The sequence below is a fragment of the Coregonus clupeaformis genome, chromosome 11, assembly GCF_020615455.1.
Source record: "Coregonus clupeaformis isolate EN_2021a chromosome 11, ASM2061545v1, whole genome shotgun sequence".
In the NCBI taxonomy this organism is placed as follows: domain Eukaryota; kingdom Metazoa; phylum Chordata; class Actinopteri; order Salmoniformes; family Salmonidae; genus Coregonus; species Coregonus clupeaformis.
This window is the reverse complement of record NC_059202.1, coordinates 27,886,052-27,908,058: the sequence shown is the minus strand read 5'-3', so window position 1 is coordinate 27,908,058 and position 22,007 is coordinate 27,886,052. Positions and strand designations below refer to the sequence as shown.

The 22,007-nt window shown below is 42.9% G+C and overlaps 2 protein-coding genes across 3 annotated transcripts in view; both read left to right on the top strand.

Annotated features, from left to right (window-relative positions):
• Nucleotides 1–12,043, top strand: part of inpp5d (inositol polyphosphate-5-phosphatase D) — a 46,013-nt gene extending 33,970 nt beyond the window's left edge. For both annotated transcript variants that reach the window (XM_041845213.2, XM_041845212.2), the window contains exons 13-27: nucleotides 1,858–1,975; nucleotides 2,540–2,636; nucleotides 3,092–3,230; nucleotides 3,819–3,927; nucleotides 5,940–6,028; nucleotides 6,547–6,628; nucleotides 6,747–6,836; nucleotides 7,020–7,130; nucleotides 8,829–8,908; nucleotides 9,033–9,120; nucleotides 9,641–9,787; nucleotides 9,878–9,944; nucleotides 10,042–10,284; nucleotides 10,692–11,155; nucleotides 11,590–12,043. In XM_041845213.2, coding sequence (XP_041701147.1) covers nucleotides 1,858–1,975; nucleotides 2,540–2,636; nucleotides 3,092–3,230; nucleotides 3,819–3,927; nucleotides 5,940–6,028; nucleotides 6,547–6,628; nucleotides 6,747–6,836; nucleotides 7,020–7,130; nucleotides 8,829–8,908; nucleotides 9,033–9,120; nucleotides 9,641–9,787; nucleotides 9,878–9,944; nucleotides 10,042–10,284; nucleotides 10,692–11,155; nucleotides 11,590–11,639 — 1,974 coding nt within the window. In that variant the 3' untranslated portion in view covers nucleotides 11,640–12,043. The remainder of the gene's footprint in view (nucleotides 1–1,857; nucleotides 1,976–2,539; nucleotides 2,637–3,091; nucleotides 3,231–3,818; nucleotides 3,928–5,939; nucleotides 6,029–6,546; nucleotides 6,629–6,746; nucleotides 6,837–7,019; nucleotides 7,131–8,828; nucleotides 8,909–9,032; nucleotides 9,121–9,640; nucleotides 9,788–9,877; nucleotides 9,945–10,041; nucleotides 10,285–10,691; nucleotides 11,156–11,589) is intronic.
• Nucleotides 12,044–12,426: 383 nt separating this feature from the next.
• Nucleotides 12,427–19,935, top strand: smx5. The gene is made up of 5 exons (XM_041845214.2): nucleotides 12,427–12,500; nucleotides 12,927–12,994; nucleotides 16,160–16,190; nucleotides 16,280–16,339; nucleotides 19,204–19,935. The coding sequence occupies exons 1-5, from the start codon at nucleotides 12,498–12,500 to the stop codon at nucleotides 19,327–19,329; spliced, it is 288 nt and encodes a 95-aa protein (XP_041701148.1). The 5' UTR covers nucleotides 12,427–12,497; the 3' UTR covers nucleotides 19,330–19,935.
• The last annotated feature ends 2,072 nt before the right edge of the window (nucleotides 19,936–22,007 follow it).

The window sequence follows — 22,007 nt, the reverse complement described above, 5'->3', positions numbered from 1 at the left end:
AGACTTAATCTGAGGTACTAGGCTTAACCTGAGTTCGGGAAACCACCCCTTAAAGTATAGTTACTTGTAACTTCTGATTTCTACACTGGTATGAGGCAGGCTACACATTACCACTAATCTCCTCCACCAGCCGGCTCTATACAGTGGGGGGAAAAAGTATTTAGTCAGCCACCAATTGTGCAAGTTCTCCCACTTAAAAAGATGAGAGAGGCCTGTAATTTTCATCATAGGTACACGTCAAAAAAATCCAGAAAATCACATTGTAGGATTTTTAATGAATTTATTTGCAAATTATGGTGGAAAATAAGTATTTGGTCAATAACAAAAGTTTCTCAATACTTTGTTATATACCCTTTGTTGGCAATGACACAGGTCAAACGTTTTCTGTAAGTCTTCACAAGGTTTTCACACACTGTTGCTGGTATTTTGGCCCATTCCTCCATGCAGATCTCCTCTAGAGCAGTGATGTTTTGGGGCTGTCGCTGGGCAACACGGACTTTCAACTCCCCTCCAAAGATTTTCTATGGGGTTGAGATCTGGAGACTGGCTAGGCCACTCCAGGACCTTGAAATGCTTCTTACGAAGCCACTCCTTCGTTGCCCGGGCGGTGTGTTTGGGATCATTGTCATGCTGAAAGACCCAGCCACGTTTCATCTTCAATGCCCTTGCTGATGGAAGGAGGTTTTTACTCAAAATCTCACGATACATGGCCCCATTCATTCTTTCCTTTACATGGATCAGTCGTCCTGGTCCCTTTGCAGAAAAACAGCCCCAAAGCATGATGTTTCCACCCCCATGCTTCACAGTAGGTATGGTGTTCTTTGGATGCAACTCAGCATTCTTTGTCCTCCAAACACGACGAGTTGAGTTTTTACCAAAAAGTTATATTTTGGTTTCATCTGACCATATGACATTCTCCCAATCCTCTTCTGGATCATCCAAATGCACTCTAGCAAACTTCAGACGGGCCTGGACATGTACTGGCTTAAGCAGGGGGGACACGTCTGGCACTGCAGGATTTGAGTCCCTGGCGGCGTAGTGTGTTACTGATGGTAGGCTTTGTTACTTTGGTCCCAGCTCTCTGCAGGTCATTCACTAGGTCCCCCCGTGTGGTTCTGGGATTTTTGCTCACCGTTCTTGTGATCATTTTGACCCCACGGGGTGAGATCTTGCGTGGAGCCCCAGATCGAGGGAGATTATCAGTGGTCTTGTATGTCCTCCATTTCCTAATAATTGCTCCCACAGTTGATTTCTTCAAACCAAGCTGCTTACCTATTGCAGATTCAGTCTTCCCAGCCTGGTGCAGGTCTACAATTTTGTTTCTGGTGTCCTTTGACAGCTCTTTGGTCTTGGCCATAGTGGAGTTTGGAGTGTGACTGTTTGAGGTTGTGGACAGGTGTCTTTTATACTGATAACAAGTTCAAACAGGTGCCATTAATACAGGTAACGAGTGGAGGACAGAGGAGCCTCTTAAAGAAGAAGTTACAGGTCTGTGAGAGCCAGAAATCTTGCTTGTTTGTAGGTGACCAAATACTTATTTTCCACCATAATTTGCAAATAAATTCATTAAAAATCCTACAATGTGATTTTCTGGATTATTTTTTCTCAATTTGTCTGTCATAGTTGACGTGTACCTATGATGAAAATTACAGGCCTCTCTCATCTTTTTAAGTGGGAGAACTTGCACAATTGGTGGCTGACTAAATACTTTTTTCCCCCACTGTATGTGGTTGCAATTAAGCCTGGGGACATTACATTAAAACAAGTGCCAGTGACTGTCAGATTGTAATAGAATTCACCATAAGGAATGATTAATGTGTGTTTTATTGTAATTATTCTGCGTTATATTTTGTTCAGATAGCCATCCAAACCCTATGGAACATCCGCATCGTTGTGCTAGCCAAGCCAGAGCACGAAAACAGAATCTCACACATCTTTTCAGACAGCGTCAAGACAGGGATCGCCAACGCACTGGGTAAGTCCCATCAGCTCACTGCAGACCCATCAACTCACTGCAGAACCATCAACTCACTGCAGACCCATCAACTCACTGCAGAACCATCAACTCACTGCAGACCCATCAACTTACTGCAGAACCATCAGCTCACTGCAGACCCATCAACTTACTGCAGAACCATCAACTCACTGCAGTACCATCCACTCACTGCAGACCCATCAACTCACCGCAGACCCATCAACTCACTGCAGAACCATCAACTTACTGCAAAACCATGAGCTCAATGCAGAACCATCAACTCACTGCAGAACCATCAACTCAATGCAGACCCATCAACTCACTGCAGACCCATCAACTCACTGCAGACTCTTTGGGCCAGTTTCCCGGACACAGATGAAGGCTAGTCCTGGACTAAAAAGCATGGTGAATGGAGATTCTCCATTGAAATTGTTTTTTAGTCCAAGACTAGCCTTAATCTGTGTCCGGGAAACTGTCCCTCTTTAATAACAACCTAGACGATGAAATGCACAACTAGTAGAGAGGCCCAACGTTACATCCAGGTGCTTTTTGTTTATCTTCCAGGAAATAAGGGAGCAGTGGGTGTGTCCTTCATGTTCAACGGTACTTCCTTTGGCTTTGTCAACAGTCACCTGACTTCGGGGAGCGAGAAGAAGATCAGGTGAGCTACAGGGATTTAAAATGGCTGACAAATTACGTAAATCAGAATGTAACACTCCTTTAGCATTTTAAATTGTTCTGACCCCTAGAAACCAGTTTGCATTGAAAGCTAAATGAAGTGAAATCAAAAAGTGTATTGATTCCACTGACTCAATATCAGTACATTTAGCATCTCCTCAAAATGCCACTAAACTCTCACAAGGTTTTTTTGTTTGTTTATGCTCCAGTATTGTTTAGGCTGTCTGTTGTTATTTGTGGCTTGTCTGCTCTATGTCTTGAGCAGCCTTTAACTGTTTCTGTTCATTTCTGTTTGATTTTAAAAAAGGAACACAAAGATATGAGTCTGCATATTGCAGAAAATAGCTAAATGTGAGAAAAGAAGATTCCACATCTCTTCATATCTCAACTACTTGAAAGCAAGACATTTTATTTTCTCAACATTTGTTCTCTTGCCAGACGCAACCAAAATTACGTCAGCATCCTACGCTTCTTGAATCTTGGAGATAAGAAACTGAACCCATTTGACATCACACATCGATTCACTCATCTGTTCTGGCTTGGGGATCTGAATTATCGAATTGAATTGCCATCCACAGTAAGTTGAACTAGTTTGGCAGTTAACATTGGATGTGGAGATTGTAAAAAACCTGGGACTCTAACCCGGGTCCAGCGACTGTCAACTCAACCTTAACCGTTACGCCAAGAGATCTGAACCTTTTGAAGAGGTTATGTTGGGTTAAGGTCGCTACAGTATCAACAACTATCAACTGCTTTATCAACAACTCTCAGCCACTGCTAGTCTGAATTTGTATTAATGTGCTTATTGAATGTGTTGTTACATAGTGAGCAAGTTGTTATTTGGACACACACTTGTGTAAAGGACACGGCGGCCCACCTGTCCGGTGCATGAAACAGTAGTTGCATCCCAAATGGCAACCTATTCCCTATGTAATGCACTACTTTTGACCAGAGGAGTGCACTACTTTTTTTTTTTTTTACCAAGGGCCCCGGTCTACAGTAGTTCACTATATAGGGATTAGGGTGCCATTTGGAACAGGGCCAGCATGCAGTTCCTGTTCCCTATTTTTCTAGCAGCAGTAAGGATAAATGGAGACTGTGCTGGGCTGCTGACATCACTGTGCAGGAAGAGAGAGCAGCTACTTTGCATTGTGTTCCCTTACAGGAAGCAGAGAACATTGTGACCAAGATCAAACAGCAACAGTACCAGGAACTGCTGTGCAGAGACCAGCTCAACATTGAGAGGGGAGAAGAGAAGGTCTTCCTACACTATGGTGAGACATGGCCACTAGCAACATGCATTCTGTCACATCTAACTATGCCTAAAGCAAATTCAACTTCACTAGGGCTATGTGATGTGTATGAAAAAATGTGAGGATAAATTGATGGTCATTGATAAGTGATTTTGATTAAAGTAATGCATTTCCATGCCAAAGCCATGGTCAACGAATGGGCACAACTAGCCATTGAGTGAACACATCTACAGTATGTTAGCCTTGGTAAACTATAGGCTAACTAGCCCTACCAGAGAGTCAACTATAGGCTAACTAGCCCTACCAGAGAGTAAACTATAGGCTAACTAGCCCTACCAGAGAGTAAACTATAGGCTAACTAGCCCCAGAGCCATGACTAACTAACCCTACCAGAGAGTAAACTATAGGCTAACTAACCCTACCAGAGAGTAAACTATAGGCTAACTAGCCCTACCAGAGAGTAAACTATAGGCTAACTAACCCTACCAGAGAGTAAACTATAGGCTAACTAACCCTACCAGAGAGTAAACTATAGGCTAACTAACCCTACCAGAGAGTAAACTATAGGCTAACTAGCCCTACCAGAGAGTAAACTATAGGCTAACTAGCCCTACCAGAGAGTAAACTATAGACTAACTAGCCCCAGAGCCATGACACTAGCTAGCCCTACCAGAGAGTAAACTATAGGCTAACTAGCCCTACCAGAGAGTAAACTATAGGCTAACTAGCCCTACCAGAGAGTAAACTATAGGCTAACTAGCCCTACCAGAGAGTAAACTATAGGCTAACTAGCCCTACCAGAGAGTCAACTATAGGCTAACTAGCCCTACCAGAGAGTCAACTATAGACTAACTAACCCTACCAGAGAGTAAACTATAGGCTAACTAACCCTACCAGAGAGTAAACTATAGGCTAACTAGCCCTGATCCATGACTAACTAGCCCTACCAGAGAGTAAACTATAGGCTAACTAGCCCTACCAGAGAGTAAACCATAGGCTAACTAGCCCTACCAGAGAGTCAACTATAGGCTAACTAGCCCTACCAGAGAGTAAACTATAGGCTAACTAGCCCTACCAGAGAGTAAACTATAGACTAACTAGCCCTACCAGAGAGTAAACTATAGGCTAACTAGCCCTACCAGAGAGTAAACTATAGGCTAACTAGCCCTACCAGAGAGTAAACTATAGGCTAACTAGCCCTACCAGAGAGTCAACTATAGGCTAACTAGCCCTATCAGAGAGTCAACTATAGACTAACTAACCCTACCAGAGAGTAAACTATAGGCTAACTAACCCTACCAGAGAGTAAACTATAGGCTAACTAGCCCTGATCCATGACTAACTAGCCCTACCAGAGAGTAAACTATAGGCTAACTAGCCCTACCAGAGAGTAAACCATAGGCTAACTAGCCCTACCAGAGAGTCAACTATAGGCTAACTAGCCCTACCAGAGAGTAAACTATAGGCTAACTAGCCCTACCAGAGAGTAAACTATAGACTAACTAGCCCTACCAGAGAGTAAACTATAGGCTAACTAGCCCTACCAGAGAGTAAACTATAGGCTAACTAGCCCTACCAGAGAGTCAACTATAGGCACAACTAGCCATTGAGTGAACACATCTATGTTTGCCTTGGAAAACTATAGGCTAACTAGCCCTACCAGAGAGTATTTATGCTCTGAAGTGCTCATGCTTTTGTCATGGAAATGTTATTGTGCCAAATTTTGCCTGCTTGAAGTTGAGTTCACCACAACATGTAACAAGACGTAGAGAAAGTTGAATTCACCACAACACGTAACAAGATGTAGACGGAAGCAAAACTGTTACATAGAGATAGTTGAGTTCACCACAACATGTAACAACGTGTAGAGAATGTGTGACTGTATGAAGATTGTGTACACTCTTTTGTCTATATTCTGTCTGTATATTGTTAATTATAAGACGATGTCAGCACCACTTCCTGGTACATGTAAATGTAATTGGCAAATAATGGTGATTCTGACATCTTTCTCTTTTTATTTAATCTCATCACAGACGAGGAGGAGATCACATTCGCGCCCACGTATCGTTTCGAGAGAGACACACGCGAGAGATACGCCTACACCAAGGCCAAAGCCACGGGGGTAGGTTTTAACTCTGTATGTTTCCTGAGATGCTGTGTCCCTGTATGACCCTCATACAGTAGAGGAAATAAGCAAATATCTGAGCGCACAAGTCCACAGCTTCGCTGTTTATTATTTTACCTAGGGGCAGCAGGTGGCTTAGTGGTTAAGAGCGTTGTGCCAGTAACCGAAAGGTCGCTGGTTCTAATCCCCGAGCCGACTAGGTGAAAAATCTGTCGATGTGCCCTTGAGCAAGGCACTTAACCCTAATTGCTCATGTAAGTCGCTCTGTATAAGAGCTTCTGCTAAATGTCTAGAATGTTCTCAGCCACTAAACAATGGCAACGTCCCAAATGGCATCCTATTCAGGGGCTCTGGTCAAAAGTAGTGCACTATATAGGGGAAAAGGGTGCCATTTGGGATGCACACAGGGTCTCTGAAACCACTTTTTGAAAGATGGTCTTGGTCTTAGGTAGGCCTGCCATCAAACCAATGCTGATTTTCCGAAAGACAGAAATATAAATCTTTCTCACTCACAGACTAAATATAATCTACCATCATGGTGTGATCGTGTTCTGCGGAAGTCCTACCCACTGGTGCATGTGTTCTGTCAGTCATACGGTGAGACTAATGCAATGATGATTGATTAATTGATTAATTAATTGCAATAACCAACAAAATATGTCTAATTTTAGCTAATGTTAATACCAATTATATAATTTCTCAACCTCTCTTGTAGGGTGCACCAATGACATCATGACCAGTGACCACTCTCCAGTTTTCTCCACGTTTGAAGTCGGAGTGGCATCACAGTTCGTCTCCAAGCATGGTACGGTTTCTAACTTCAATTAAGACAACTACACCATACTGGCTGTGTGACTGATGCATGAGTGTCTGACATCACTGACATTAAATGTAAAGTATTTTACAAAATGATCTGCCCTCAGAAGAAGAAGTTCTAGTGTTTTCCGACAACTGCCTTTCCAAATTGTCTTTCTATCTTTCTTTCCAGATCCCAACAGTGTGTCTCAGGGTGGGATCAAGTTCATGAACTGCGTTGCCACCCTCATGACAAAGTCCAAGACCAAGTTCTTCATCGAATACCACTCCAGCTGCTTGGAGAGTAAGAATAGGCTACTTCCTTATTCGATCTGTGACCACAGTGGTCAGTGGATCATAGGATAACACTAAAAACATATAAAGTGCTCCAACTGAACTGTAGCCTCCACACTAGCCTGAGTGGTATACTACGAAGCAAGCTAGATCTACTCAGGCTTTTCTAAAGCTAGCCAGCTTAAGTTAGCTTCACATTCCATATCAGGCTTCATCCCATACTACGATGGTGGATAATGCTCGTCCGTCTGCCGCTAACTCTAGCAGGCTTATAACTGCGTGTTGTTGCACATGACTAGTTGAACGCCGGACCAAAGACAGTATAGTATGAAGATAGGCTAAAACTGCTTCTCCAATAGAAATCCCTGATCACACTTTGTAGGCGATGTCATGGCGACGTTGGCTAGCTATGCTCATTCACAGAAACACGTCATCGGGTCTTTCGGTCATCTCGCGCCGAACTGCGCATGTGCAGGCCGTCAAAATAAAAGGCACTCATTTTTTGATGAAAATGACAACGTGTCAGTTTGTCACGCTCACGACGTTGGAGTCATAACAAGTTCCACACTTAAGACATTGGCTCGAATCTAGGTTGTGCCTTTTAGATTTCAAGAAAATTAACAACTAAGGAAGAATATTTCACTTCTCTCATTGACTTCTCAAACCCCAAACCCCGGCCTGTTTGATCTGTTTCGCAAGCGTTTGCGGAAGTCTCGCGATGTTGCGCCTCTGGGTTTAGAAACTCTTGTGGCCGAGCTCTTCATTGAGACAGTGCTGAAACATCAATTCATGTGCAAGTCAGTGCCACATTTTAATTTGTGCCAAAATACAAATGAAAGAAAAGTTATCTTGCAAATTCAGCAGGCTGTGGTGTGGAATAGGCTCTTAGATGTGTCGTCTTTATTTTATGACTTATTGTTAATGCCGTCTTTGGTGTTGCTTATCAATGCACAACCACCCTTTTCCCACTCCTATCTGTGGAACAGCTTGTTTTGTTGTGGCCATAGACATATAATCCATAGAAGGGTTTTGGAACCTCTTACCCTGGCAATTTGACTGTTAAACTCATGGGTACACTAGCAATGGCTGCCAGTCCTGACTTGAATGGGAACCGCCATCTATGGATTATATTTCTATGGTTGGTTGCGGCTGTCAGTTTGCCTTTTCACAAATGTCTAAATACAATTGTGCGAAGAATGTACAGTTTGGAGAGCAAATGCTGTCATTACTAAATGTGTCATGTGATAGGTATTTTAACGTTAATATTTTTATTACACACAAAACATTTCATTCATAAAATATTTAATCAGTCGTCTTCCTCAAATGATGGGGATGATGACTCAATCTTTTGTGAGAGGGAGGAAATCTGATTTCATTGGTCCTCAACTCACAGCTCAGACATTTCATTCAGGGTAAATGGAGTCAGCACTGAGTAAACCTGCCCCCGGAGCAGGTTAGTTCTGAAGGATATGTTGCCATAGACATTTACCTGGCTAAAATGTGAGCCACTATCGGTATGACCGGTTATCCCGAGTTGAACTCAGAGTTGACCAAAGTTACCTCGCTAACTCCTCAAACCCGGTATGTACCCCTCTGGTCACAGATCTGTTTGTCTTGCCATCTCCTATTGGTCATTGTCATGCCAAACTGGAATCGGCTTTAGCGCACAAACAGATCTGGGACCAGGCTAACTGCATCCTGTCCACAGAATTCGTCAAGAGCTCGGAAGGAGAGAACCAAGATCACTCTGATGGGAACATCAAGGTTCGGTTTGGAAACCAAGTTGAGGTAAGTTTGACAGTGAAGCTTCTTTCAAATACAATACATACAATACTAGGCTAATTGTCTTTACAATATGGTCGTATTTGACTCAATAGAGTTGTTGAGTGTCTGACCTCTTGTCTTTTTAAAGCTCGTCCCCATCATCTCAGACCCAGAGTATCTGTTGGATCAACACATCCTCCTGTGTGTCAAGTCCACAGACTGTGACGAATCCTATGGTGAGAAAGTAGGACAACTGTGGTCTGTTTTGGAGAGACTTGTTTTGAGAATGACACAGACCACATTTGGGCTGGTGTAAATACTAGTCTAGGTCTATGACTCATGATCATCTAGCTCTAATTTCCTTATATGAACTGTAACTCAGTAAAATCGTTGAAATTGTTGCATGTTGTGTTTATATTTTTGTTCAGTATAGTTCTGTCATCATCTAGCTGTCAAAGAGTAAAAGACAGCTTCTTCTAATCCTCCCCTCCCCTTCTCTCCTCCTCCTCCTCTTCTCTCCTCCTCCTCTTCTCTCTCCTCCTCTTCTCTCCTCTTCCTCTTCTCTCCTCCTCCTCTTCTCTCCTTCTCTTCTCTCCTCCTCCTCTTCTCTCCTCCTCCTCCTCTTCTCTCCACCTCTTCTCTCCTCTTCTCTCCTCCTCCTCTCTCCTGTTCTCTCCTCCTCTTCTCTCGTTCTCTTCTCTCCTCCTCCTCTTCCTCCTTCTCCTCCTGCTCCCTGACATGGTGTCATCCCTACAGGAGAGGGCTGTGTGGCTCTGCGAGCGGCAGAGTCCTCCTACACAGAGTTCCACGTGACGCTGACGCACCATGGGGAGCGGACAGGCACCCTGACGGGGGGTGTCCAGCTGCGCACCTCTGGGGGCAAACAGACCGAGAAGTTATACGGTGAGGCTGAGAACCAATGCCATACTGCACCACTGATGTCCCAACAAACATAATGTATTCTCTTGTTGCTAAACACTCCTCCTTTTTCAGATTTCATCAAAGTGGAAAGGGATGATTCTGGTGCCCCAAAAGGAAAAGGTCTCGATCACAACAACAAGTGAGAACTCTCTCTTCACTCATGACTATTTTACAAGCTTGTGATCTCCGTTAAAATTGTGAGATGAGGACATGTGGTTATTCCTCCTGTTCAATAGGTTCGCTCTTCCCCATCCTACTGATATCACCAACCCCAGTTACATGGGCGTGGGCTACAAGTCTGGAGGTGTGACAGACAGGGGGTGGAGCTACAGCATGCAGCCCAGATCAGGCTCCGGAGGTGGGGGTGGTGTCGTTGGGCATGGGGGCAAGGACCAGACCCATGGAAACATCTTTCCCAAAAAGACTGGCTACGACCACAGCGCTGTGCGAAGCCCCACTGGAAAGGCATCAGATAATGTGTACGTTTCTCTTGGACTAGCCTAGCTCTAAGAGAAAAAAATATGTACGAGTTTATCGTTTTCAAAATTCTTAGAGGCCGGTTTCCCGAACACAGATTGAACTCCTTTGAAATATATTTTCAGTCGAGGGCTAGTCTTAATCTGGGTCTGGGAGAACAACCCTTGGTAAATTGGTGTAAGGGAATTTGTTGAGTTGGTTTGACCTCTAATATGGGGACTGACATTATTTAGGCCTACTTGAAGTGGAACTGAACAATATTACTGCTATTTTCTCACAGAGTAGACAATGTACTGAGAGTGAAGAGATTGATTGATACCCCATTGTGAGTCTGTGAAGCTGAACTCTGAATGACCTGCTTCTGCGTGTGTGTGTGTTCGCATGTCTGTCTGTCTGTCCTGTCTTCCAGAGGTGAGGACGGGAAGCCAGCGGAGATGTTTGACAACCCTCTGTACGGCTCCATGGGGAAGTCTGGAGGAGGAGCTAAAGACCCACCAGACCCTCAGTGCTCCAAGGACCACCTGACCCCTCCAGACCCCATCTTCTCCTTCCCCAAACCCTCTGACCAGGACCCTGACCGCCCCCCGGTCCCCACCCCGCGTAACCGCTCTTACACCTGTTCTGAGACCAAGCCCCTGTGTTCACCCCCCACCACCTCCCTCCACCCCCAGTCCTACACCAAGAACCCTGTGAAGCCATCGCGCTCCGAAGGTGGCATGGTACTAACGGCCAATAGGCCGCCTCTGCCCATGAAGTCCCGCCCAGGCCAGGCGGACGCCACGCCCACTAAGCCTAGAGACTACAGAGACAGCTCGGAGCTGCCCAGCAAACTCCGCCCACCTTCAAGGCCCATCCAGCCCCTCCCCAAAGGAGGTAAGACTCCAGTAACTTTCCCACTCAAGTCCAGAGGCAAGTAGCCTCTATTCAAATATCAGGCAAGTAGCCTCTGTTCAAATATCAGGCAAGTAGCCTCTGTTCAAATATCAGGCAAGTAGCCTCTGTTCAAATATCAGGCAAGTAGCCTCTGTTCAAATATCAGGCAAGTAGCCTCTGTTCAAATATCAGGCAAGTAGCCTCTGTTCAAATATCAGGCAAGTAGCCTCTGTTCAAATATCAGGCAAGTAGCCTCCGTTCACATATCAGGCAAGTTGCGTATAGCTTCTGTTATGTTTTTAAACTAAGCATACCACAGAGGAAGAGGTTCTGTACATTCATTAAACTATGTACATAGTCAACACAACAGGCTGACGAAAAGCAGCATGGTCTTTGTCTGTAATTGAAAACATTTCTCTTCCCCTTTTCCCCAGCGCTTCAGGAGACAACTCAACCCTCGAAGATGGGCCGTTCAGTGAAATGACTGTCTGCTTTGGCTGAAAAGCCATGTTGGAAATTAGATGTTGAATGGGGGCTAGTGGCAGATGACAACTCACTCCAGCTTATCACCCCTGCCCGGTCACTCCACTGCTCGTCTTCCTGACTCTCCAAACTAGTCTTTCCTTTTCCATAGGCTATAGTACTGGATCTCCATAAGACATTTTATGAATTGTCTTCATGTCTCCTCTCGTGGATTTGTAGAGTCCTCCTATAAGAAGTATCATTGTTCATTTTTGCACAAACGCTGACCACCAGAAGAACTCTTTTAAGAGTATAGGAATCATTTTGAAGACTTGCTTGCAACCATCTGAACGTTTCTTCCTTGTATCTGCTGTTTGACAAAGAGCAGTCAAATCAATACTATTAAACTAACAGGAATCAAACTCACCTGCCTCTCCATTTCTTTTGTCCTATTAATTTTTCTCATCTGCTTTGAACCTTCCTATCTGTATTACAGACAGTTACATTCAGTTTACAACAGCCCAGTGTCCAACTATCCTTTATATATTTAAATGCTACCACCCGCTGGTATGTTGACAGTATTGCATGAGTGTGAATACATTTTGAAGCAAGTGGCCAACGTCATTGGATTGGAAAACTTTTAGCAACTGCATAGAAGATATACAAAGTATATTAATTAGCCTACTTACTCTACTCTGTCCATGAATTCATAACATAATAAAAAATAAAATAAATATAGCGTAAAATAAGATTTTATGAATGAAAATGTGAGCGCCCATTACAAATGTTTCTTCCACAATCATGACGTATTTTAAAATCGACCAATTGGTACATATGACGTCATCAACCTGAGACGAGGCAGCAGCGCTGAAAATTGAAAATGGTGAGAATATTTCGTGCTTTTGTTTGCTGTATTTTAATCGTTTTCTCTCGTTTTTAAAATGTTACAAAGCGTGTTGATAGTTATCAGCAACTCACATAGTTAAAACTGCATCTATATACAAATCAAACATGTTGTACGAACGGTTTGAGCCAGTGCGTGTGCTAGCATGTCTGAAGAATGAGCATGTCGTTGATTTTGCGTTTATCAACTAGCAAACTTTTGAGCTTAGTTAGTTAGGTAGTAACTAGTTACTTAGCTATAAAGAATTGTTGCCTGGAAATCCAGAAGTTACGGTCTCCTAGCTAGCGCAAGGAATGTTAGGCTACTAGCCAGCTAGTTAAGTCACTTAGCTAACTAATGTTAGCGATCTAGCAATTATTCATACGCTGTAGCTAGCTAAGGTTAAATATATCTTCTGTATTGCAGCTTTTCTACTCCTTTTTCAAGTCCCTGGTGGGGAAGGACGTGGTGGTGGAGCTCAAAAATGACTTGAGGTTTGTATTATTGGCGTTCATAGCTAGCTAACGTTAGTGCATAAAGGTGGCGGAATTCAGATATTATGTTTTATAACAATAATGCATTTAACTTTTATAGCGCTTTTCATTAGACAAAATCTTAAAGCTCTTGAGCAAAATAAACAAGTAGTAATTAAAAACATTAATATAGGCTACAATAGTTGCTAGGTGAAGTCTGAGAGCTTCTTGCAGCCGCGGTGGTCATGAGAGGATCTGGAAGCTCATAGCTAGATGTTTTAGCACATCGTTGTTAAACTACGGCGCGACATGGTTCAAGACACCAATAAATCAGCACGATCTACTTTTTCGTGTTTTTCTAATTTTTGGCATCTTGGAGCAAAAATTGGGATCATGTATACTGTGCTAATGAAGATACAAAAAAGAATAACAGAGGAATTTAGCAAACGAGGAAATGGTGGTAAGTGCATGCATTGAGGTATAAAATAACTGACGTGGATTCATTACGGAAACCGCTTAAGAACCAAACGGAAGCAAACGAGTTTATTTTGGACAAATTCAGGTAGGTCCCTCCCCTTCTCGTTCCGTTTGCTTCAGTTTAAGAAACGTTTTGCAACTGAATCAGCTAATTTTCAAATACAGAGAGTCATGGACCATCTATAGTACCCCACAGTGGAGGTGTCATAATACCCATAAATCCTAGAGGTCAAACAGGGAACTGGTTCCAGTCGTTTTTCCAGCAGTCATTTTTCCCACAGGGCATTTTAGAAACACTTACGGGCTGTGTTTCGTTTAGGCTTACCCCGGCGTGACGTTTAGATAACCATGTAAATCTCTCTCCGACAAGGTGACTTTTATCAATATATTTGGCTCTATTTACTCTCAGATTTCGAAAATGCTAATTAGCATCAAAGTAGCCATGATGCAAAACTACAAATCCCTGCAAGCTCCTGCACGTCATCTCTAGCAGACACCTTTGCACAAGACAGTTCTCAAAATTGTCCATTTAATGAAATTTAGCCAATGTATTCATTACTACATTTAGCGTCTGCTAAATGATGTAAATGTACATTTAGCTAATATTAGGTAGTTATTCCAGAGATTCTTATCTTTGCCTCGATTTGCTGTCTCGTCCAGATCATCATGACATTTGTAGTTCTTTATGATAGCCACATTAGCAGCTAATTAGCATTTCATTATGGGAGTGGGTAAATACAGGCAAATATATTAAAAGTCACCTTGTCCGAGAGAGATTTACACTGTTATAAAAACGTCACTCCAGGGTAAGCCTACAGGAAACACAGACCTTATTTTAAGTGTTTCTAAAATCCCCTATGGGGAAAAATGAATGGTGGAAAAACGATTGGAACCATTTCACTGTTTGACCGCTAGGTTTTATGGGATTAATTGACTCATACTGTGGTACTCAATATCCGGGTTGCATCTGGTTTACGAGGCCCAACTTCACATGCAGCACTAGCACTCAAGTGTGCACAGGGAGAATCGCGGGCAGCAACGACGTAATCTGAACCAGTAAAAGAGACGAATATGACACTCTCCTTTCTTCCCTGAAAGCTACCGTTCACCAGCTCTGCGAGCGTCAAGTGAAAATACGCCTGCCCTGCCTGTATCTATCGTCTTAATGCTGTTACGCTCGTTATGTACTTCCAAAACATTTCTACGACCTCCTCCGGTGCCTCTTACGGTACAAAACAATACATTGAACATTTTTCAGTTGCTTGTAAAAATGTATTTTGACATTTTGTGGAAGTACATACTGGTCATAAAGGCAGTAAATGACGATAGTTGTAGTCATATTTGGTGAGCAGCAAACAGAGCTGGAGAACGGTAGCTTTCTGGGCAGAAAGGAGATCTCGTCATATTCATCGTCTCCTTTGCCCAGATACCGGTTCACACGTCATTCCAAAAGCATGGCAGTATATAGGTTCATATCATCGGCTGTGAGTGATGTTTTGTGCACAAAGGTGATGACTAATGTGTCTTAGGAATTTTCTAATCGGACTTCCCTATGGGGGCCATCTATGGAAATGGTCTTTCTGGGCTGGACGTCAGTTAAACTGCGGTACCGAAAGCAAGACTGTAGGAGCAGTCAAAACCGTGCTTCCAGACCTGAACCCTGGCCCCTAGTGGTTTCCACTAGTTGCCACAGTCAAAATTGGCTATACAAAAGTTTTTAATTTAAGATTAGCAGTGTGTTTTTAAGTTTAAAATCAAATTTTTAAGAAGATAAATCGTAGAAATAGGTGGGGTTTATGGCTGTTTCTCTGTAAATAGCTGGTCTAACACTACAACAAAACGGAGACCCACTTGTACATAGCCGGCAGATCCGACACCTCCCGCTTGCTTACAGCTGCACTACAGGGTCGGACAGGCAGTTTGCTTAAATTATCGTCACGCCTGCTCTGCGGTGTCCCACCCTGCGGTGCAGCTGGAAGCAAGCGGGAGGTGTCGGATCTGCTGGCTAACTTGTACACTTTCCTTCATCTGAGGGTTGTTTTTGTAAAGGAGGGTAACAGTCTTTGGGTAAAGCAGTTTTGTCTGCTAGGGCAGACAACAGCCTGTACAATTTTCATGGAAATTCATTTTGTAAGATAAGCATACAAAATACACAATCAATACGCAATAATACATGCAATACAAAAAAAAAAAAAACACTTGAAAGTGAGCACACACACCCTGTCAGCCCATGTCACATGGCTTTAGGAGCACGCGTGCTCCTAATGAGAAAATATAGGCGCAGGCAAAGACATTTAGGAGCACAATGAAAGGTATTTAAAGCTCAAATCTTTCATTTTTCTAGGCGCTCCTAAATTACAATTCCAGGTCGCACAGAAACAATATTTAGGCGTAAAAGTCGGATAAAGAATGTAATGACAGGCTTGATGGAAACAGAATATTTTTCGGTAAACTTTCCAAAATGTCGACAAAACAAAAAATAGCCTGGTTACCTTTTGGAATGAAGTTTGCCCTGCTTCTGTTCATACAGAAGGGCAGCAGCTCAACGTTTTGATCTAGGTGGCGGGTGGATGTCCTCGTCTCTTTCCCGTCTGTCATCGAGTCCCCGAAGCACCCTGCACTGCAAACCAAAACAATTGAAAGCTTGAGATGACAGATGTTGATTTTTTGCAAGTTACACATATTTTGTCAATTTTTTTTTTATTTCAGCATCTGTGGGACACTTCACTCTGTTGATCAGGTAAGAATAGAAGACGACCCAAACCGTTAGCGTTCGTCCGTTTTTTTTAAATGGGCTCTTAAGTTGTTGTGCTTGCTCTTGTCTTGCAGTACCTGAACATTAAACTGACAGACATCAGCGTCACTGATCCAGAGAAGTATCCACATATGGTGAGTTGTGCTGTCCATACATCGGCCAATCTAGAGCTGGTTTCCCAGACATACTGTATTTAGCCCTATTTACAGTGCATTCGGAAAGTATTCAGACCCCTTGACTTTTTCCACATTTTGTTACGTTACAGCCTTATTCTAAAATTGATTACATTTTGTTTTTTCTTTATCAATCTACACACGTTTACATTTTAGTCATTTAGCAGACGCTCTTATCCAGAGCGACTTACAGTTAGTGAGTGCATACATTTTTCATACTGGCCCCCCGTGGGAAACGAACTCACAACCCTGGCGTTGTAAGCGCCATGCTCTACCAACTGAGCTACAGGGGACCCCATAATGACAAAGCAAAAACTGGTTTTTAGATTTTTTGCAAATGTATTCAAAAATAAAAACGGAAATACATTTACATAAATATTCAGACCTTCACTCAGTACTTTGTTGAAGCACCTTTGGCAGCCATTACAGCCTCGAGTCTTCTTGGGTATGACGCTACAAGCTTGGCACACCTGTATTTGCTAACTGTTCCAAATGTCCGAACTGAATTTGGTAAAAGGTATTTTATGTACTCTGCGCCATCGTCTTGGAACACCTTACAAAATAATTTTAAACTGGAAGAACTTGTCCCGATTGGTGTTTTTAAATCTCTGATGAAGGATTTTGAGGCTGATTCCCTGACCTGTCAATGTTTTTAATTTGCTGTTTTTGATATTGTTATACTCTTGTAAATTCATGAATGGTTTTTACTAGATTACTTGTAGTTTTTCATGTTGTCTGTCTGTAATTTTTTGTAATGACTTGGTGCTGCCTATCTTGGCCAGGACGCTCTTGAAAAAGAGATTTTAAATCTCAATGAGCCCTTCCTGGTTAAATAAAGGTTAAATAAAATAAATAAATAAATTTGGGGAGTTTCTCCCATTCTTCTCTGCAGATCCTCCCAAGCTCTGTCAGGTTGGATGGGGAGCGTCGCTGCACAGCTTTTTTCAGGTCTCTCCAGAGATGTTTGATCAGGTTCAAGTCCAGGCTCTGGCTGGGCCACTAAAGGACATTCAGAGACTTGTCCCGAAGCCACTCCTGTGTTGTCTTGGCTGTGTGCTTAGGGTCATTGTCCTGTTGGAAGGTGAACCTTCACCCCAGTCTGAGGTCCTGAGCGCTCTGGAGCAGGTTTTCATCAAGGATCTCTCTGTACTTTGCTCCGCTCATCTTTCCCTTCGATCCTAACTAGTCTCCCAGTCCCTGCCGCTGAAAAACGTCCCCACAGCATGATGCTGCCACCACCATGCTTCACCGTAGGGATGGTGCCAGGTTTCCTCCAGACGTGACGCTTGGCATTCAGTCCAAATAGTTCAATCTTGTTCATCAGACCAGATAATCTTGTTTCTCACGGTCTGAGAGTCCTTTAGGTGCCTTTTGGGAAACTCCAAGCGGGCTGTCATGTGCCTTTTACTGAGGAGTGGCTTCCGTCTGGCCACTCTACCATAAAGGCCTGATTGGTGGAGTGCTGCAGAGATGGTTGTCCTTCTGGAAGGTTCTCCCATCTCCACAGAGGAACCATCAGGTTCTTGGTCACCTCCCTGACCAAGGCCCTTCTCCCCCGTTTGGCCGGACGGCCAGCTCTAGGAAGAGTCTTGGTGGTTCCGAACTTCCATTTTAAGAATGATGGAGGCCACTGTGTTCTTGGGGACCTTCAATGCTGCAGAAATTTTTTGGTACCCTTCCCCAGATCTGTGCCTCGACACAATCCTGTCTCTGAGCTCTACGGACAATTCCTTCGACTTCATGGCTTGGTTTTTGCTCTGACTTGGTATTTAATTTTTTTGAATTAGCAAAAAAATGTAGCCTCTTTTTGCTTTGTCATTATGGGGTATTGTGTGTAGATTGATGAGGAACATTTTTTATTTAATCAATTTTACTACGGGGCGGTAGTCATTTATGGAAGGTTACCTTCGCATTCCTGGGCACAGGGACTATGGGAGTCTGCTTGAAATGTGGGTTTTACAGACTCAGACTACAGACTGGGTCAGTCCAGTACTACACTTAGTCTGTGTCTGGGGAAACCAATTCCTTCCTTCACAACCCCGTCTCGGAAGGCCAATGCCTTCCTTCACAACCCCGTCTCAGAAGGCCAATGCCTTCCTTCACAACCCCCGTCTCAGAAGGCCAATTCCTTCCTTCACAACCCCGTCTCAGAAGGCCAATGCCTTCCTTCACAACCCCGTCTCAGAAGGCCAATGCCTTCCTTCACAACCCCGTCTCAGAAGGCCAATGCCTTCCTTCACAACCCCGTCTCAGAAGGCCAATGCCTTCCTTCACAACCCCGTCTCAGAAGGCCAATGCCTTCCTTCACAACCCCGTCTCAGAAGGCCAATGCCTTCCTTCACAACCCCGTCTCAGAAGGCCAATGCCTTCCTTCACAACCCCGTCTCAGAAGGCCAATGCCTTCCTTCACAACCCCGTCTCAGAAGGCCAATGCCTTCCTTCACAACCCCGTCTCAGAAGGCCAATGCCTTCCTTCACAACCCCGTCTCAGAAGGCCAATGCCTTCCTTCACAACCCCGTCTCAGAAGGCCAATGCCTTCCTTCACAACCCCGTCTCAGAAGGCCAATGCCTTCCTTCACAATCCCGTCTCAGAAGGCCAATGCCTTCCTTCACAACCCCGTCTCAGAAGGCCAATGCCTTCCTTCACAACCCCGTCTCAGAAGGCCAATGCCTTCCTTCACCAATACCGTCTCAAGATCTTCAGAATAGATGATGCTGTGAAATAAATCAATAAGGGGTGTTTTCCTGTTTTTGTTCTCTAAAGTGATCAATTCAGCCCGTTGTTTTTCCTAATGCTACCTGTTCTGTTATCTTGTGTCGACAGTTATCAGTGAAGAACTGTTTCATTCGAGGCTCCGTGGTGCGATACGTCCAGCTTCCTGCAGATGAGGTTGACACTCAGCTGCTACAGGATGCTGCGCGCAAGGAGGCTCTGCAACAGAAGCAGTGATGCTTTAACACGTGACATCACGGGTGGGAGGGCTGGAGGGAGGGAGGGAGGTATTGGAACATTAACAAATATGTTTAGTTGGGTGTAACAATCATTCGGGTATCAAAAAGTTTCTAAATATTTGCGGGTATCAAAATAATTTAATCTGTGTTTGCATAGTATAACTGTTGCCCCTGAAATGCATTCCTTAATGTCTAGCCTATGTTGCAGTGCTTAGTGTCACCTACCTCAAATGCCAACCGAGGTCTCACAGCACTTGATACCCTTCTGTTTTGGTTTTTGTAAACATTTGGGCGAGCTTCCAGCACTTCCATTTCTCTATTCAATACAGCGCCACTCTTTGTGTTTATGACTGATCCAGATTCCGCACGTGTTATCTTCTTATATTTTTTTGTGTTCTTGAGAAACGTTGTGCAAAAAATGTGTATATATTCTCCTTCTGAATGTGCCCATCCATGAATGAAGGCTATTTTTACTGTTCTTCAGCTCAGATTGAGAATATTCTCTGCCCTTTTTTCTTTGTAAAACCAGTTTTGAGCTTGTATGACTCAATGTTATTTAGATCAGCTTTTTGATGTGGTGTACATAAACCTTGTTTCAATCCTATTCTTATTGTCCAATCATTTCAATGTTTGTATACAGTACGGCTACAGTGGGGGAAAAAAGTATTTAGTCAGCCACCAATGGTCCAAGTTCTCCCACTTAAAAAGATGAGAGAGGCCTGTAATTTTCATCATAGGTACACGTCAACTATGACAGACAAATTGAGAAGAAAAAAAATCCAGAAAATCACATTGTAGGATTTTTAATGAATTTATTTGCAAATTATGGTGGAAAATAGAAAATAGCATTGTATCTGGTCAAACACCATTTTTTACAATAGTTTACTAAGGGTCGGTAACAGGCTGATTGGTTGGCTATTTGAGCCAGTAAAGGGGGCTTTACTATTCTTAGGTAGCGGAATTAAATAATTAATAATAATTAATACTTTTGCTTTCCTCCAGGCCTGAGGGCACACACTTTTTTTGTATGCGTAGATTGAAAATATGGCAAATAGGAGTGGCAATATAATAATAATAATATGCCATTTAGCAGACGCTTATATCCAAAGCGACTTACAGTCATGTGTGCATACATTTTTACGTATGGGTGGTCCCCGGGGATCAATGCTCTATCAATTGAGCTACAGAGGACCACACAGTTATAGTCCGCTATTGGCCCCGGTAATCTTCCATCCAAGTTGTCAGACCCCCGGTGTCATTGTTGATAGATAAAACATTTGACACCTCTTACACTCACGTTTCGGAAATCAAAATTACAACGTTTGTCTTTCATAATTTGGTTAGTTATACTTGGATGTGTAGTGTCGGCATTAAGTTTTTGCTAATCTTGCCGATGGAAAAAAATTAGTTGGCAATATCAGTGGGTTTTGTGATGAATGTGCCATCTGATTCAACGAATGATGGAGCTGAGTTTGCCTTTTTACCAAAAATGACCTTTAAGTTTAAATGTCATTTAAGGTGCTCCAAAGCTTTTTACTATCATTCTTTATGTCATTTATCTTTGTTTCATAGTGTAGTTTCTTCTTCTTTTTATTCAGTTTAGTCACATGATTTCTCAGTATGTTTGCCAATCGGTTGTGCAGTCAAGACTTATTTGCCATTCCTTTTGCCTCATCCCTCTCAACCATACAATTTTTTTCAATTCCTGCTCAATCCACAGGGATTTAACAGTTTTTACAGTCATTGTCTTAATGGGTGTATGCTTATTAGTAACTGGAATAAGCAATTTCATAAATCTGTCAACTGCAGTGTCTGGTTGCTCCTCATTACACACCACAGACCAGCAAATATTTACATAGGAATCACTACAAAACTTATTGTATGACCTCTTATACACTATATTAGGCCCAGCCTTTCCTAGATATGGCTACTATATTGTGATCACTACATCCGATGGATCTGGATACTGCTTTAAAGCAAATTTTCTGCAGCATTAGTAAGATGTGATCAATACATGTTGATGATTTCATTCCTTTTGCTGTTTGTAACTACCCTGGTAGGTTGATTGATAACCTGAGCCAGGTTGCAGGCACTGGTTACAGTTTGAAGCTTTCTCTTGAGTGGGCAGCTTGATGAAAGCCAGTCAATATCTAGGTCACCCAGAAAATATACCTCTCTGTTGATATCACATACATTATCAAGCATTTCACACATGTTATCCAGATACTGACTGTTAGCACTTGGTGGTCTATAGTAGCTTCCCACCAGAATGGGCTTTAGGTGAGGCAGATGAACCTGTAGCCATATTACTTCAACAGTATTTAACATGAGATCCTCTCTAAGCTTTACATGAATGTGGTTCTGAATATAAACAGCAACACCTCCACCATTGGCATTTCTGTCTTTTCTGTAAATGTTATAACCTTGTATTGCTACCCACTGTATCATCAAAGGTATTATCTAAGTGAGTTTCAGACATGGTCAGAATATGAATGTCATCTGTTACTATCAAGTTGTTGATTTCATGAACCTTGTTTCTTATGCTACATATGTTAATGTGGGCTATTACAACCCATATGAATGCCCTATGACAGTAAACAGCAGTTACAATACATTCGGAAAGTATTCAGACCCCTTGACTTTTTCCACATTTTGTTACGTTACAGCCTTATTCTA

Bases quoted from the DNA above. Each gene is read 5' to 3' on its own strand.
- smx5 (XM_041845214.2), top strand. The intron at 12,995-16,159 runs GTTTGTATTATT...TTTTTATTTCAG, and splicing joins GAGCTCAAAAATGACTTGAG to CATCTGTGGGACACTTCACT. The intron at 16,191-16,279 runs GTAAGAATAGAA...CTTGTCTTGCAG, and splicing joins CACTTCACTCTGTTGATCAG to TACCTGAACATTAAACTGAC.